The sequence below is a fragment of the Mustela erminea genome, chromosome 15 (assembly GCF_009829155.1).
Source record: "Mustela erminea isolate mMusErm1 chromosome 15, mMusErm1.Pri, whole genome shotgun sequence".
NCBI classification, from domain to species: domain Eukaryota; kingdom Metazoa; phylum Chordata; class Mammalia; order Carnivora; family Mustelidae; genus Mustela; species Mustela erminea.
Genome location: NC_045628.1, coordinates 76,373,087 through 76,385,927, shown reverse-complemented (window position 1 = coordinate 76,385,927; position 12,841 = coordinate 76,373,087). Strand labels below are relative to the sequence as shown.

At 44.9% G+C, this 12,841-nt stretch overlaps 1 protein-coding gene across 1 annotated transcript in view; it reads right to left on the bottom strand.

The window, feature by feature from the left end:
- Nucleotides 1-4,987: 4,987 nt before the first annotated feature.
- The window catches only part of FLT1 (fms related receptor tyrosine kinase 1), a 174,610-nt gene continuing 166,756 nt past the window's right edge, over nucleotides 4,988-12,841 (bottom strand). Inside the window, exons 29-30 of the mRNA XM_032314380.1 lie at nucleotides 11,139-11,233; nucleotides 4,988-8,084 (exon numbers count right to left, since the gene is read on the bottom strand). Coding sequence (XP_032170271.1) covers nucleotides 7,883-8,084; nucleotides 11,139-11,233 — 297 coding nt within the window. The 3' untranslated portion in view covers nucleotides 4,988-7,882. The remainder of the gene's footprint in view (nucleotides 8,085-11,138; nucleotides 11,234-12,841) is intronic.

The window sequence follows — 12,841 nt, the reverse complement described above, 5'->3', positions numbered from 1 at the left end:
TATAATACCTGGCTTTTACAATGTAGTTGAGGAAAGAAGACTTACTTATGTGAAAGGATAGCGAATGGTAGGTGGCTAGCCTTTGATTCAGTACTTCAGTAATTTACTATTTAGGTATAGGTCTTCTAGAAACATTATTCAGAATATAAGAGTAGATTTCAAGAATGGCAAAGATGTTAACATTTGTTGAATCTGAGTACCTACTGTTTATTTCCTATGCATTTGAAAAGTTAAAAAATACAGAATAGAGGGTGATAAGGGACTTGAGGCCTAGGTGAACGGAAGCTAGAGTAAAGAGGAACTGAAGTTCCTTCACGGAAGGAACTGTTGAGTTGCTTATAGAAATTTGGAGAGAGAGAGAGAGAGAGAGAGAGAGAGGAGTGTAGAAGGTCCTTATGGGGATAAATTTTGATGGCAAATTAAATTTAATTTGATGGCAAATTAAAATGACCATTGGAGGTTCATTGGGAAGAGAGACTAGTCTGCCTAGAATAGGGGATGTTTTGGGGGGTCTTTTAGATTTAAATTTCATGAGAAAACATTAAATATTCTCTTAAAGCTAGGCCAATGTTAACATCTCCTACACTCTAGTGAATGGACATACACACCGGTTTATTACTTACATCTCCTGTGCTCTGAATAGTCGAAACCAGGCGTTTCCCTCCACCTTGAGCAATTGTGCTCTTAGGGATGCATTTGTAAAATATCTTTCGTATAAGTGTGGGGGAAGGGGTATAGTGATGAAAGATTTACTTATTTATTTTTTAAAAAAAGACTTATTTATTTTTAAAGAAAGAGAAAAAAAGAGAGCATAAATGGGAGGGGCAGAGAGGAGAGAAAATCCCAAGCAGACTCCACACTGAGTGCAGAACCCTACACGGGGCCCCATCTTACCACCCTGAGACCACAGCCTGAGTTGAAACCAGGAGTTGGATGCTTAACAGAGTGCGCCACCTGGGCACCCCAATGAAGAAAGACTTTTAAACTACACGTCTTTAACATTTATTTAAAGTAGTCTGGATGATGGTTAAGAAACTAGCTTGCCAGAACAAGCCTGCCTGAGTTCATATAGTGGCTGTACTACCTAGAGCTCTGTGATCTTGGGAAACCACCTACCCACAGTTGAATGATTGGAATTCACTCATTCATTACATATTTATTGAATGCCTATTAAATGCCCGGCATTGCTCGAGAGGAACCAACAGAACAACTCTGACCACTACAGACAAATATTTCTGCTCTTACAGAGTTTCTGCTCTTACAGAGTTTCCATTCTAGTGGGGAGAAGACAAAATACATAGTAGCCTAAGTGGTACTAATGGCTATGGAAAGATAGGAAAGTAGGGTGAAAGATGGCGATGGGGTTACCAGATTTAGTGAATAAAAATAGAGAACACAAAGTTGAAGTTGAATTTCAGATAAACCATGGATAATTTATTTTTTAGCGTAAGTATGTCTCAGGTATTGCATGGGGGATACTTGTCTTAAAAAATTAATTTGGTTATGTGAAATTTGAATTTGGATATCCCTGTGTTTCATCTTGCAACTTGAGATGTGGGGAATGTGGTGGTGCTGCTATAATTTCCAGTGGGATGATCTGGGTAGTAGCCCTCACCGAAAAGGTGCTAGTCAAGCAGGACTTGAGGTAGGAGCCAGCCATGCAGATATCTGAGGGGGAAGAACTCCAGGTTGGAATGGAATGGAACTCCAGACAAAGGGGCCAGTGTGGTTACAGAAGAGTAGGGAAGGGAAGTCAGGTAATGGGGAAGGAGGGTTGGGTTTGGGAGACCATTTTAGAGCCATTTTGGCTTTTACTCCCATTGAAAGGAGAAGCTGCAGGAAGATTTTAAGTGGGAGAAAAACCTGATATAATTTAAAAGGATCTCTTTGGTTACTTAGTAAGGAGCTCTTGCAGAATTTTGAGCAAAAGATGATAGGGGTTTGGGGCTGGAGTGATAGCGGTAGAGGTGGCATGAAGTGATTAGATTCCGAATATATTTTAAAAGTAGAGCCAAAATGATGTCCTGATTATTGGATCAAAATCCAATTATTGAAGTCAAAATCACTGGTAAGATTTTGAGGTGATGCTGACAGGAAGGAGGATTCTACTGAATTGAAAGATACTTGGAAACAAAGGTTTTTTTGGAGGGTGGTGAGAAGGATGGGGAAGCGAGGAAAGGCAGTTGCAAGTTTGGTCTGGGGCCCGTTACGTTTGAGATGTTCAGTACACATTTGTTCTGGTTACTGATTTTGTAATGAATGACTCCAAACGTACGGCATAGAACAACGACCGTTTTATTATTCTCAGGAATTCTGTGGGTTAGGAATTTGGACAGGGCACAGCTGGGATGGCTTATCCCTATTCCATTAGGTCTGGGGCCTCTGCTGGGAAAATTCCAGTGCCTGGGGGCTGAAATCATCTGCTCTGGCATTGGGACTGAATGACCTAAAAGCTGGGCTCAGCTGGGGACTGCCTGTGGAAGCACCTATACGTGGCCCCATCATGTGGCTCCGCCTTCTCAATTATTGGTGACTGGGTCTCCAGTGGGAGCTTCTGAAGCATGAGTATACCAGGAGACTCGGATGGAAAGGGCATGATCTCTTCTGACCTGGCCTCAGAGTCATGCAGTGTCAACTTTGCCACATTCTATTGATTACAAGTGAGTCACAAAGGCGTCTCTGATTCTAGGGGAGAGGAATTTGGTGGGGAAGTGGCAAGGGCACGTTGCCAAAGGTCATGTGGGATGAGAGATGTTATTGCCACTATTTTTGAAAAATACAGTCTGCCACAGCATCAAGAGATGTCAGTTTAACACACAGGTGTGTGAGTTTGGAGCCTGGGGGACAGATCTGGTCTGTACATGTAATTTGCAAGTCATCATATAGACGTCATTTAAAGCCCTGAGATTGGTTGAGATCATGAAGGGAGTTAGAATAGACGGTGGAGAGGAAAAAAGTCCAAGGGCAGAGCCCTGGGGTGACTGAACAATGTGTAAGAGGGACAGAAATGACCCATGAATTAGGAAGAAAGGTGTGCAATGTCCTGGAATCAAAGTTAAAACAGGCATTTTCAGGAATAAGGGGCAAGTTGTTGAGTCCAGAAAGGCTGAGACTGAAAATTGGCTGTTGGATTTAGCACTTTGCGGATAACCGATACCCTTATCAAGGGCGGTATCCATGAGCGGGACAGAAAGCTAGGCTTGAGAGGAATGAAGAGTACTTGGTGGGGGAGGGATCATAAACAGAGACTAACCACCTCAAGGAATTTTGCTGTCAAGAGGAGTAAAGAAATGTATTGGTAGAGGGGAAAGAAGGATGGAAGATTTTTTGTTTTGTAACATGGGAGAGAAAATAGCATGTTTGTCTGATCTATTGGGAAAGGGACCAGCTGATGGCTGTGATGGAGTGCTGTGTTTCTGGAGCTGGGTCCCTGAGCCTAAGAAGGAACCCAGCTGCATGAGGAGGACGTGTTTCAAACTGGCTGTCCAGAAGAGAAGGCTGTCTGTGGAGCACAGGTGCTGGCAGGCAGGAAGATGTGAGGGTGAGATTTTGAAGCTCTCTTGATTACCTCAATCTTCCCATTGATGTGGGTATAATGAATGTTACCGGTCGCGTTGGATTGCTTTGAAAAATGAATGAGTTTATTCCCCTAAGGCACTTAGCATAGTTGCTGGCTCATGAAGTTAATCTATTTTTGTCTGAGATTAAGCCCTTAATCTTTTTAAAATGGGTCTTCTGTGATAAGTTGTCATATTAAATGGGTTTTTTTCTTTTAACAATCTCTTATTGAGTAATAGCACACACAAACACACAGGTTTGCAAATAAGTATAGAACTCTGAATTATCACAAAGCGAACACACCTAGGTACCCAGACCGAGAAATAGAACATTTGTGGCATCTAGTTGGTTTTGTTTTGTTTTGTTTTGTTTTTTTCTCCCTTAAAATACCCTTAGTTCAAAAAATAGAATGCTAGTCATCCCTATGTTGGAATCCAGGATATTTTTGTAAAATTTACTGGCCTGTGAAACCCCAAAGCCTGGTAATATGTTTAACACTGAGGAATCCAGTAAACCTTACTGGGCCATCCTTCTGCTGGAAGAAAGAAAGTAGCAAAGAAAGAAAAAAAAAAAAACCACAATTCCCAAAGGTCCTGTAAGTTTCCAGAGTCATGAGAAAATTTCAAAACGATGATGTGACACCAATTCTTTGAGCATTCTTCAAGTCATGTGCTTTGATGAGTGACTTTACTCTTATGTTATGAAAATCAGTAATATTTTTGAAGGATTTCCAATTCGTGAAGATAAAATGCCTTGTGCCCTCTTCAGTTAACTGCACATATACTGGGATGAGTCATTTTTCTTCTTTCTTGCCTCTGTACCCAAGAGAATCAGCCTGATTTCCCTTACATGTCTCCAGTCTAGTTTCCTCATGATGTTTTTAGGAAGGTGATTTAAGACCACTTTCCAAGATGATGTGTTGGTCACTTATGTCTATTAGTGATGATCTGAATTATTTCTCTTTTTAGGATGTAATCCACCAAAAGACAAGCAAAGGACACTTGGCAGGTGTACTTTTCTTAGGGAAGCTCTTGTGTCTTGGGCTTTTGTCTAATTACTTTGTATGGTTCCCTGCACACCACCTCTAGTACTCAACCGTAAATGCGCACACACACCCTGTAATTGTGGTCATCATTTCTTAGCTGAAAATCAGTGTCTGGGAAAACCCACCTCTTTTTAAGTTAAGGGTATTTCCATTTGCAGCCAGCACTTGCCCTCAGTGTGTACATTTTACTCTGATTGTGTTCTTTTTAGTGCTTTGTTTTCTGGACCATGTGCCTAGCATGAGTTTGGTTTTGATTTACTGATGCTTTAGAACCGTCATCTTGCAGCACAGAGAGAAAGCTCTCAGAACACCAGTCCTCCACCCCCAAGGAAACCCGTGACCCCTTTTTTCATGTATAAGCAAATTGGAGAAAATATGTAGATGTTTTTAGAAGTTAATTTTATTATATGAAGATAGCATACAAAATACATTCATAGTGACTAGGGATGTAGGACCAAATTAAGTCTTACTTATATCTGCAGCATATATTCTTGGTATGTATAAAAGTAACTTTAAAATTCCAGTCTCCTTAAATAGTTACGCACAAAACACACACACGTATATACACATACAGTTACTACCACTGTCAAAGATGCGCTCCTCCTTTCACCAGTGAAAGGGGCTGGCAAGTATCTGTTTCATGTCCGACATTCTTACGGGCTGGGAAACAAGGCGCAGCTAGAAGACCTACATGACATTTTTCAGGATTTGGACGAATTTGTTCCATGGGCTAAAACGAAGGTCTGAGCATCACTTCTTAGACTAACTAGATACAGACTTGCATATGGTTTCAGTCCGTTCCACCCACACTGTTACACATACATGGTCTCACAAATCCTGAAAGGAAATGCTGCTTTACTTGTCAGTGCCAACTATTTTTGTCATAAATGGCAAGTGGTTCCAATAATATCATTGGTTAATTAATGTTTTAGTTTTCAGTGCTGTTTAATAAATGTTCAGGGCCGGTAAACGAACCATTCCATGGCAAGCCCTTTGCCACTAGATAGACCCATTCCTGCAAGCTTCCACTTTTCTTTCTGCATTAAGGCTCTAGATGGAACCATTGTTGACTGATGGACTCGTGGAGGCTATAAACCTGAGTCTTTGAGCAGCTGAATTAACACAGTTCTAGTATATGTGTTTGTTTTGGAAAGATGGCATTACTAAAGTCTGAACAATCCAGTATTAGATCATTGAAATCAAGATGCAGTACCTGTAGTGAAGGTTTTTGTTTTCACTCACTGCTGGCTCCTTATTTGATTTGAAAGCATGAAAGAATTAAGGTCTTCTTTTATTTTCCCTATTCAACCTCCTTCTGGTTCCCTGATTGATACTGTTGCCGGCTGTCCCAGATGCTTTTGTGCGTGCAAAGAAGAGGAAGAACAAAGCTTATCCCCTCTTCTGGTCCTGGCCTGGTTTTGTTGGCCCTGGGCTCTTGGTGGAGAGGCCTGCCTCACCTCTCTGCCGGCCAGAGGTTTCCCCAGCAGAGCCACCAGTGGTGCACCTGCCGCCTCGCTTGGGGTGTGCTGACCGTCCCAGCTCTTTATACTAAGAACCTTGAAACCAGAGTGTGACACACAGGAAAGGAAGCAAAGGTTCTTCCAGTATATTTCAGGTTCTAGAGTTAAGTTCCTTGCATAAAGGGAAGCATATTCTTCTCTACCACCAGAAGCAGCAGGTCACTATTGTCTGTCCAGCCTTGACTGGTTTTAGAAGGTGCATACATCCTAAATACATAGCATCAAACTGAGCCAATTGAGAGAGCCAGGGTCCTCAGACCCTGAGAAGTCGGCACCCTTGTGTACCCTGTCTCCCTACTTCCATCATCCTCAGACCCAAGGCAAGGTCCAAAGCAGATGAAAAGAGGCTTTTCTCCTCTTGATGGCTCATTAACTAATATCCTGAGTCCCAATTCTAAAAGTATCTTGCATAAATTACATATCACCTTTTTTCTCAAGGAGCATAAAGTGCTTAATAAACATTGGTTAACGGTCTTCCACATCTTTCCAGTAGACTAGCATGAGACAGTAGAATCCCCATTAAAAAGGAAACATGGTTGACTTCCTAGGCTTTGGGTCCCAACCAAACCAACAGTGAGTTGGTTTGGTTGGTATAGAGATGGGGTTTTCACTCTGTTCATCCTGTTTTGGCTCCATCTGTCCTGGTTTTGGTATAGAGGAAACCATCCGCAAGACTCATTTTCATCCTCCTCAGCTTCCTTTTATAACTAACTGGACAAAACAGGTTAATGTGAAAAATTGAGTGAAGTATCTTGATTATATATTAAGACTCAAAAAAGAATCTGACAGTATTTTGGAACATGTGGCTTAAAGCCCGACCAGTAACCCTAAACAGGCCAAACTCGTTCCAATTAGCTTACTCAGAGCAAGGAACCTGCTAAGTGTGAGGCCATCACGCTGCAGAGCCAGCTTAGCTCAGGGTGAGTATTCAGTGTATCTTGCTAGAGGGGCCTGCAGTCTTGGCTCAGATTTAAGCACAAGTTCAGTGCTAGAAATTTTCAAATGTGCCATATATGGGAACGGGCATAGATCCAGTCCCATAGGTAAGATTTTAAAATTTGTTCTGTAGTTCCAAAAAAATACGTTCATCCTTTTCTTGCCTGCCAGAATCCGGAAAATGTCCCCTTGTCCTTCTGTCCTGCCTGCTCCCTGGCTGAATTCTCCATGTGGACTGGGTTCGGTCAGGCTGTGGAAGCCACAGCATGGTCATGGCTGATAGCCCTCTCCTACTCCCTTCCCATCTGGGACAGCACAAATTCTCTACAGTGCTCCGTCCTGTTGGCTCTCTGCTTCCTTTCTCCCTTCTTTCCTTCTCCTCCTATGTTGCTTCTGCTAGAGGACCCCAGAGACATTGCACAGGCCAGCTTGCAGCTGGTTGCCTCCCGGTTCCAGGAGGCTGGGCCCTATCAAGTCCATACTGCACTGCGGGATCAGTGCATCTCCCGAATCATCAAATGCCCTGTGGTCTCGGGGGTAGGAGCAGGTAAGTCATTGGGCTTAGAAAGGGTTTCTCTAACACACTGAATAATGTGAGGATTTACCAGTGGTGTTTTTCACTTATCGCTATTACTCTATCTGGGGTTACATTCTTGTTAGTCAAAAAGAAAAAAAAAAAAGCACTATTAAAAATCACAAAAGGCAGCTTGCTCCTGTGGAAAGGTAAAGGTGTAAATTTATATATGTGTCATACTGGCAAAAGCTAGTTTTCAGGGGGCATAAATACTTGTGTGGTTCTAGAAAGAAGGTGATGTGTCAAACTTTAGACAGGCGGGGTGGAGTATAAGACCACCGAGTTGTAGTCTGGGGGAGGAGAGCAGCACGAAATCTTCTTTTCCAGCTCTGAGTTGTCATACGTGAACCTGCGTCTTCCTCTGTTGATGTGCCCACACCCGGAAGGGCAGAAAGCAGGCGGCGTGAGGTCAGAAAGCCCCGACTCCTTGCTTTTACTGGTTACTCTCAAGCTAAAGAGAGAAAAGAAAAATAAATAAATAAATATTGCGAAACCGATTGCTTGAAAACAAATGCTCACGTCCACTCCTTCCTGTTAGGTCTTGGCTCATAACTGTTCTAGAGCTAATGGTTATTGAACCCCTTCTCCGTCTCAGGTCAGGGGTTCTGTTCTAGGGCCGTGCGCTGTTTCTCTACTACTAGCTTGGGGGCACCAGGCAGAGAGATGCCTTCCTCTGGCCAGGGACTGGACTGAGTGAATAGATACTGCAAATCCATAATCCTGGGTGGAAAATAATTCCAAGACGGGTATGGCCTTCCCCTACTCTCGGGCCAGCTGGCTACCGGGGTAGGCTGAAAAATGCCCCCGCCTCTAAAGCACGTTGATCTCAAATCCCTGGAACCTGGGAATAGTGCTTTGACAAAAGACTGAGTATTACCTCATGTGGCAAGACAGGTGATGAAGCTAAAGGTCTTCAGAGGAATCTCGGCTCTGCCAACACCCTGGTTTGGGACTTCTGGCCTCCAGAAGTACAACAGAATGACTTTCTCTCGGCTTAAGCCTCTAACTTCGTGGGGATGTGTCACAACAGCCTCAAGAAACAAACCGCTTCAGACAGACGGGTCAGTACGGCTGTTTCCTACCATGTTTGTATTCTAGAAAATGGATATTAGGGGACTGTCGCTAGCAAGGCTCAAAGGAGAAGAAACTGGCTTCTGGTTCTTTGTTACATCCAGCCTGAGACAGACACACAGGGAAGAAAAGCTGCTCTTGTCCTTTCAAGTTCGTTTGTTTCTTCATGCTGGGGTGAGAACGAGAAAACCTCGGACGTTACCGCATTATTCCGATGGGGCCTGGGCTAACGTCAAGCATTCGCCGTATTTTTAATGTCAAGAGTCGAGGGCAAGATGATTGCTTTCCTTCACAGGGATCTTGAGTAAGTGTTCCAAAATAGGGAACATAAGGTGGTTGGTAGTCTGCTTTCTTTTCTCCCTTATCTGCGTCATCTTTGTGAGGGTCCCCTAACTGGCTCCCCTCTGAGGGGACTCTGCTCTGGTACCATCACGGTGCTCATGTTAAAAGGAAACAAGCGCGAAGATCTGCCTGTCAGCGTGCCTCCCTTTTAGACTTCCTTGTGGTTAAATTGTGCTAACTCTGTCACTGAGGGGCATTTGGGGCCACATTTTGATGTGGATCAAGGTCAGCGAACTACAGCCTGTGGGCTGGCCATCTGCTTGGTTTCCTTTTTTTTTTTTTTTAACAGCTTTATTGAGATTCAGCTCACCTGTTTAAGGTGTGCAGCTGCAAGGTTTTTAGTATATTCACAGATGGTGCGACCATCAACACAATCGCGTTTAGAACATTCTCCTCACCCCGCAAAACACATACCCAGTTGCATAGCCGGTTACCCTTCCTCCCCACACTTCCCACCCCCGGCCCTAGTCTGCCACCCACTGACTTTGTTTCTATAGATTGGCCTATTCCTGGCATTTACGTAAAAGGACTCCTACGCTATGTAGTCTGTTGCGACTGGCTTTGTTCACTGAACAGTGTTTCCGGGGCTTGTCCACGCTGTAGCATGGGTCCGTACTTCATACTTCTTATTGGCAAATAATATTTGTACGGGTGTACTGCGTTTTATCGACTCATCAACTGAAGGGCAGTTGGCTTGTTTTTACTTTGGGTTATTATGAATGCTGCTGCCATGAACTTTTGTGACTAAGCTTTTGTGCGGCCGTACGTTTTCATTCTGTTCGGTATATACCGAAGGAGGGGGATTGCGTGACTCGAACCTTTGGAAGAACTGCTGCTATTCTGTTTCCCAAAGTGACTGTACCATTTCCCATTCCCACCGCAACACACAACGCTTATAATTTCTCCACATCCTCATCAACGCCAACTTTTCGGTTCTAGCTCTGCTAGTGGGTATGAAGTGGTATCTCGTCATGGTTTTGATTTGCGTTTCCCTGATGACTCATGACCTTAAGCAACTTTTCATGCTCTCATTGGCCGCAGCCATCTGTTTCTGTAAAGTTTACTGGAACATAGCCACACCTCCTTGTTTATAGATGGGTGATGGCTGCTTTTATCCTACAATGGCAGAGTTGAGTAACTATTGTTTTTAAGATTCTATTTATTAGAAAGAGAGAGAGAGATTGAGAATGAGCAGGGGGAGCAGGACAGGAGGACTGGGAGAGGGAGCCTCTTCTGCTGAGCAGGGAACCCAATATGGGGCTCCATCCCAGAACCCTGCGATCATGACCTGAGCTGAAAGCACTGGCTTAACTGACTGAGCCACCCAGGCACCCCAAGTAGTTTTTTTCTATGTGACTCCTGAAGAAAAAGTCTGCTGACCCCTGGTTTAGAGGAGAGAGGAGCACGTTCTGCCTCTGAGTGAGACGGGCAGGCATTGAGTCGGGAAAGGTGGGAATGCCTTATAGATCAGCTCAGCCTTTGCCTGTCCAGCACGATCTCTGAGACGAGCACAGAGAAGCTGCGGTGATAGGGCCGGTCATGTAAAAAGCTGGGGCCCAGGTAATTCCAACAGCACTTGCCAATGGCCACCATAGGGAGGGTGAGGTGCCAGGAGCCAACAAGAAACCAGCCTTCTCTTGGAAGCATCGGCTTCTCAGGATGGCATGTCTTAGGCCGGGAAAACAGGACCGTGTGCTTTCCCATACCAATGCTGCAGCCCCGGGTATAAGCACGGGCCAGCTGCCCTCCCTGCCCCGGTAAGCATGTCTCCATTTGACTTTTGCCCTGTTCAGGTGGGCCTTGAATCGGGCTCCTTCCAGCCGAGACACTGTGTTTCATGTGTTTGGACTGCTTGTCCTGCTAGAATTGTCCGCACATTTCTACTTCTCGAATCCTTCTCAGCACTCGGTGCTCATTTCTTTGATTTTTATACCCTCCTTCTTGCCCATCTGAGGGCACAAAGTGCTTTTCTGCAATGCCTGAACACTGTAGTTCAAGAGGGTGAGTGGTCCCCACTGAGTTTTCCCCAGCATCTTCCTTCATACCCCTCCCCCCATCGGCTGGTCACAGAAAAGACCCCCAGCTTCCTTACTCAATCTTCACAGAGGCCTTGGGTTTGCTCTCAGCCCAGGTGAAGCGCTTCAACAAGGGGGAGGCCAGCAGGGTGCTGCTGTCCACCTGGTAATCCTGGAGGGAGGAAGGAAACAGAGGTCACTCCTTGGCTGACCCCAGAGAGGTCCGATGGGGGTGGGGGGGGCTTGATACTGGGATGCACGTCTGAAGTCACGCCAAGCCCTGTCCTCCCCTGCTTATTAAGACCAAGCACATTCTCCATATGCGCAAATCAAAGTGTTGTCAGTGGCAAGAAACACCTATTGTGTTTCTTGTGAAACCTACCAGTGGAGACCCTGTGACTCTGAGGTACTTCTTCCTGAAGGTGACAAAAACACCTTTCAACAAAAGGGGAAGCTTCAGGTAACAGGAGAGCATTTTTCAAAGTAAACTTGGATGCAAATGATTGTATACAGCTATGAAAGCGAATTTTGGCAGAGGATTGTTGTCTGTGAGTATGCTGCTATTTGGGGCCTACCTAAATGCAAACACTGCGAGACACTGTATTTTTTTTTTTTTTTTGGTGGACCCTATGGAATTTTGGGGCCCTCTATGGTCACGGTTTGCAACAATTCCTTTTTCTCCTTGGTTCAGCTTTCGCGTGGAGTCCCAGGCAGGCTCCTGCATACTCTGCGTTCCCAGCGTGTGGACTCCACACTCTGTCCCTCTGAGCCTCTGACAGGGCTGTGTTCATGTGTGTGTACTCACCAGCAGGCTAGCCTAAGTGAGCAAAGGAGCTGCTGCGGTCCCCACTGTATCGGGCTGGGGAGGGGTGAAGTGGACAGAAATCTCAGCATCGCTTCCTGGCACTGAAAGCCGGCTTAAGAAGCAGAAAAACAAAATTTCCAGCTACTTTTCTTTTGTGTTCTGCGGCTTAGTTGTAATGCCTTTAAGTGTTCCGGTCATCTTTTCCTCTCTAGTGTGTTTGAAACTCTCCTGGTGCTTTCTAAATGATGACTGTGCTGGGTTTCAAGGTCACAGTGTTTGCAGACATCACCTTCCCACGGGGGTGGGCTTCCCAGCCCTTTCATGGGACCCGGGCCTTACCAGTGCCCCTCAAACTTTGCCATGCACATCTGTCCCCTGGGGACCTCGTGACAGGGCAAAGTCTGACTCCGTAAGTGTGGATAGGTTTTGAGACTTGGCATTTCTAGCCCGCTTAGTGACCACGGTGCTTATCTGGAGATCACACTTCAAGTGTCAGGGGCTTGGTGGCAGAGGGGTACTCTCTCAACCTCACGTCCTAGAGTTTCAGTGGGACCAGCTGGATAAAGCCTTGTGTTTGCCGGGCTGCACTGTTTTCTCTCAGTGTGGCTGGGTAGGACTGTGGCTGTTCAGCTTCTAGAACCTCAGTGGGAAGGAGCATGAGGCCTGGGTCGACTTCTCTCAGGACCGCAAGGCTATTCTTAAGGGAGAGCTTTCTGTTAGATCCTGAAGACCCAGCCACTCACAGCTTTAAGTTCCTTCATTAATCTGAAAGCAGGATTCCATCTTTGATCGCCAAGAAGCTTAGAAACACTATGAGGTTTCCTAAGGGACTCAACTATGCCCAGATGAAGACGTGGTCCTGGAGTGAATTCGGGGTCATCGTCAAACTATAGAATTACCTGCTTTCAAGTTCGCTCTCTATAGCTAAGTCTTGTTAAGTCTGTATAGTTAAGTCTTGTCACTCCCCTGAAATTG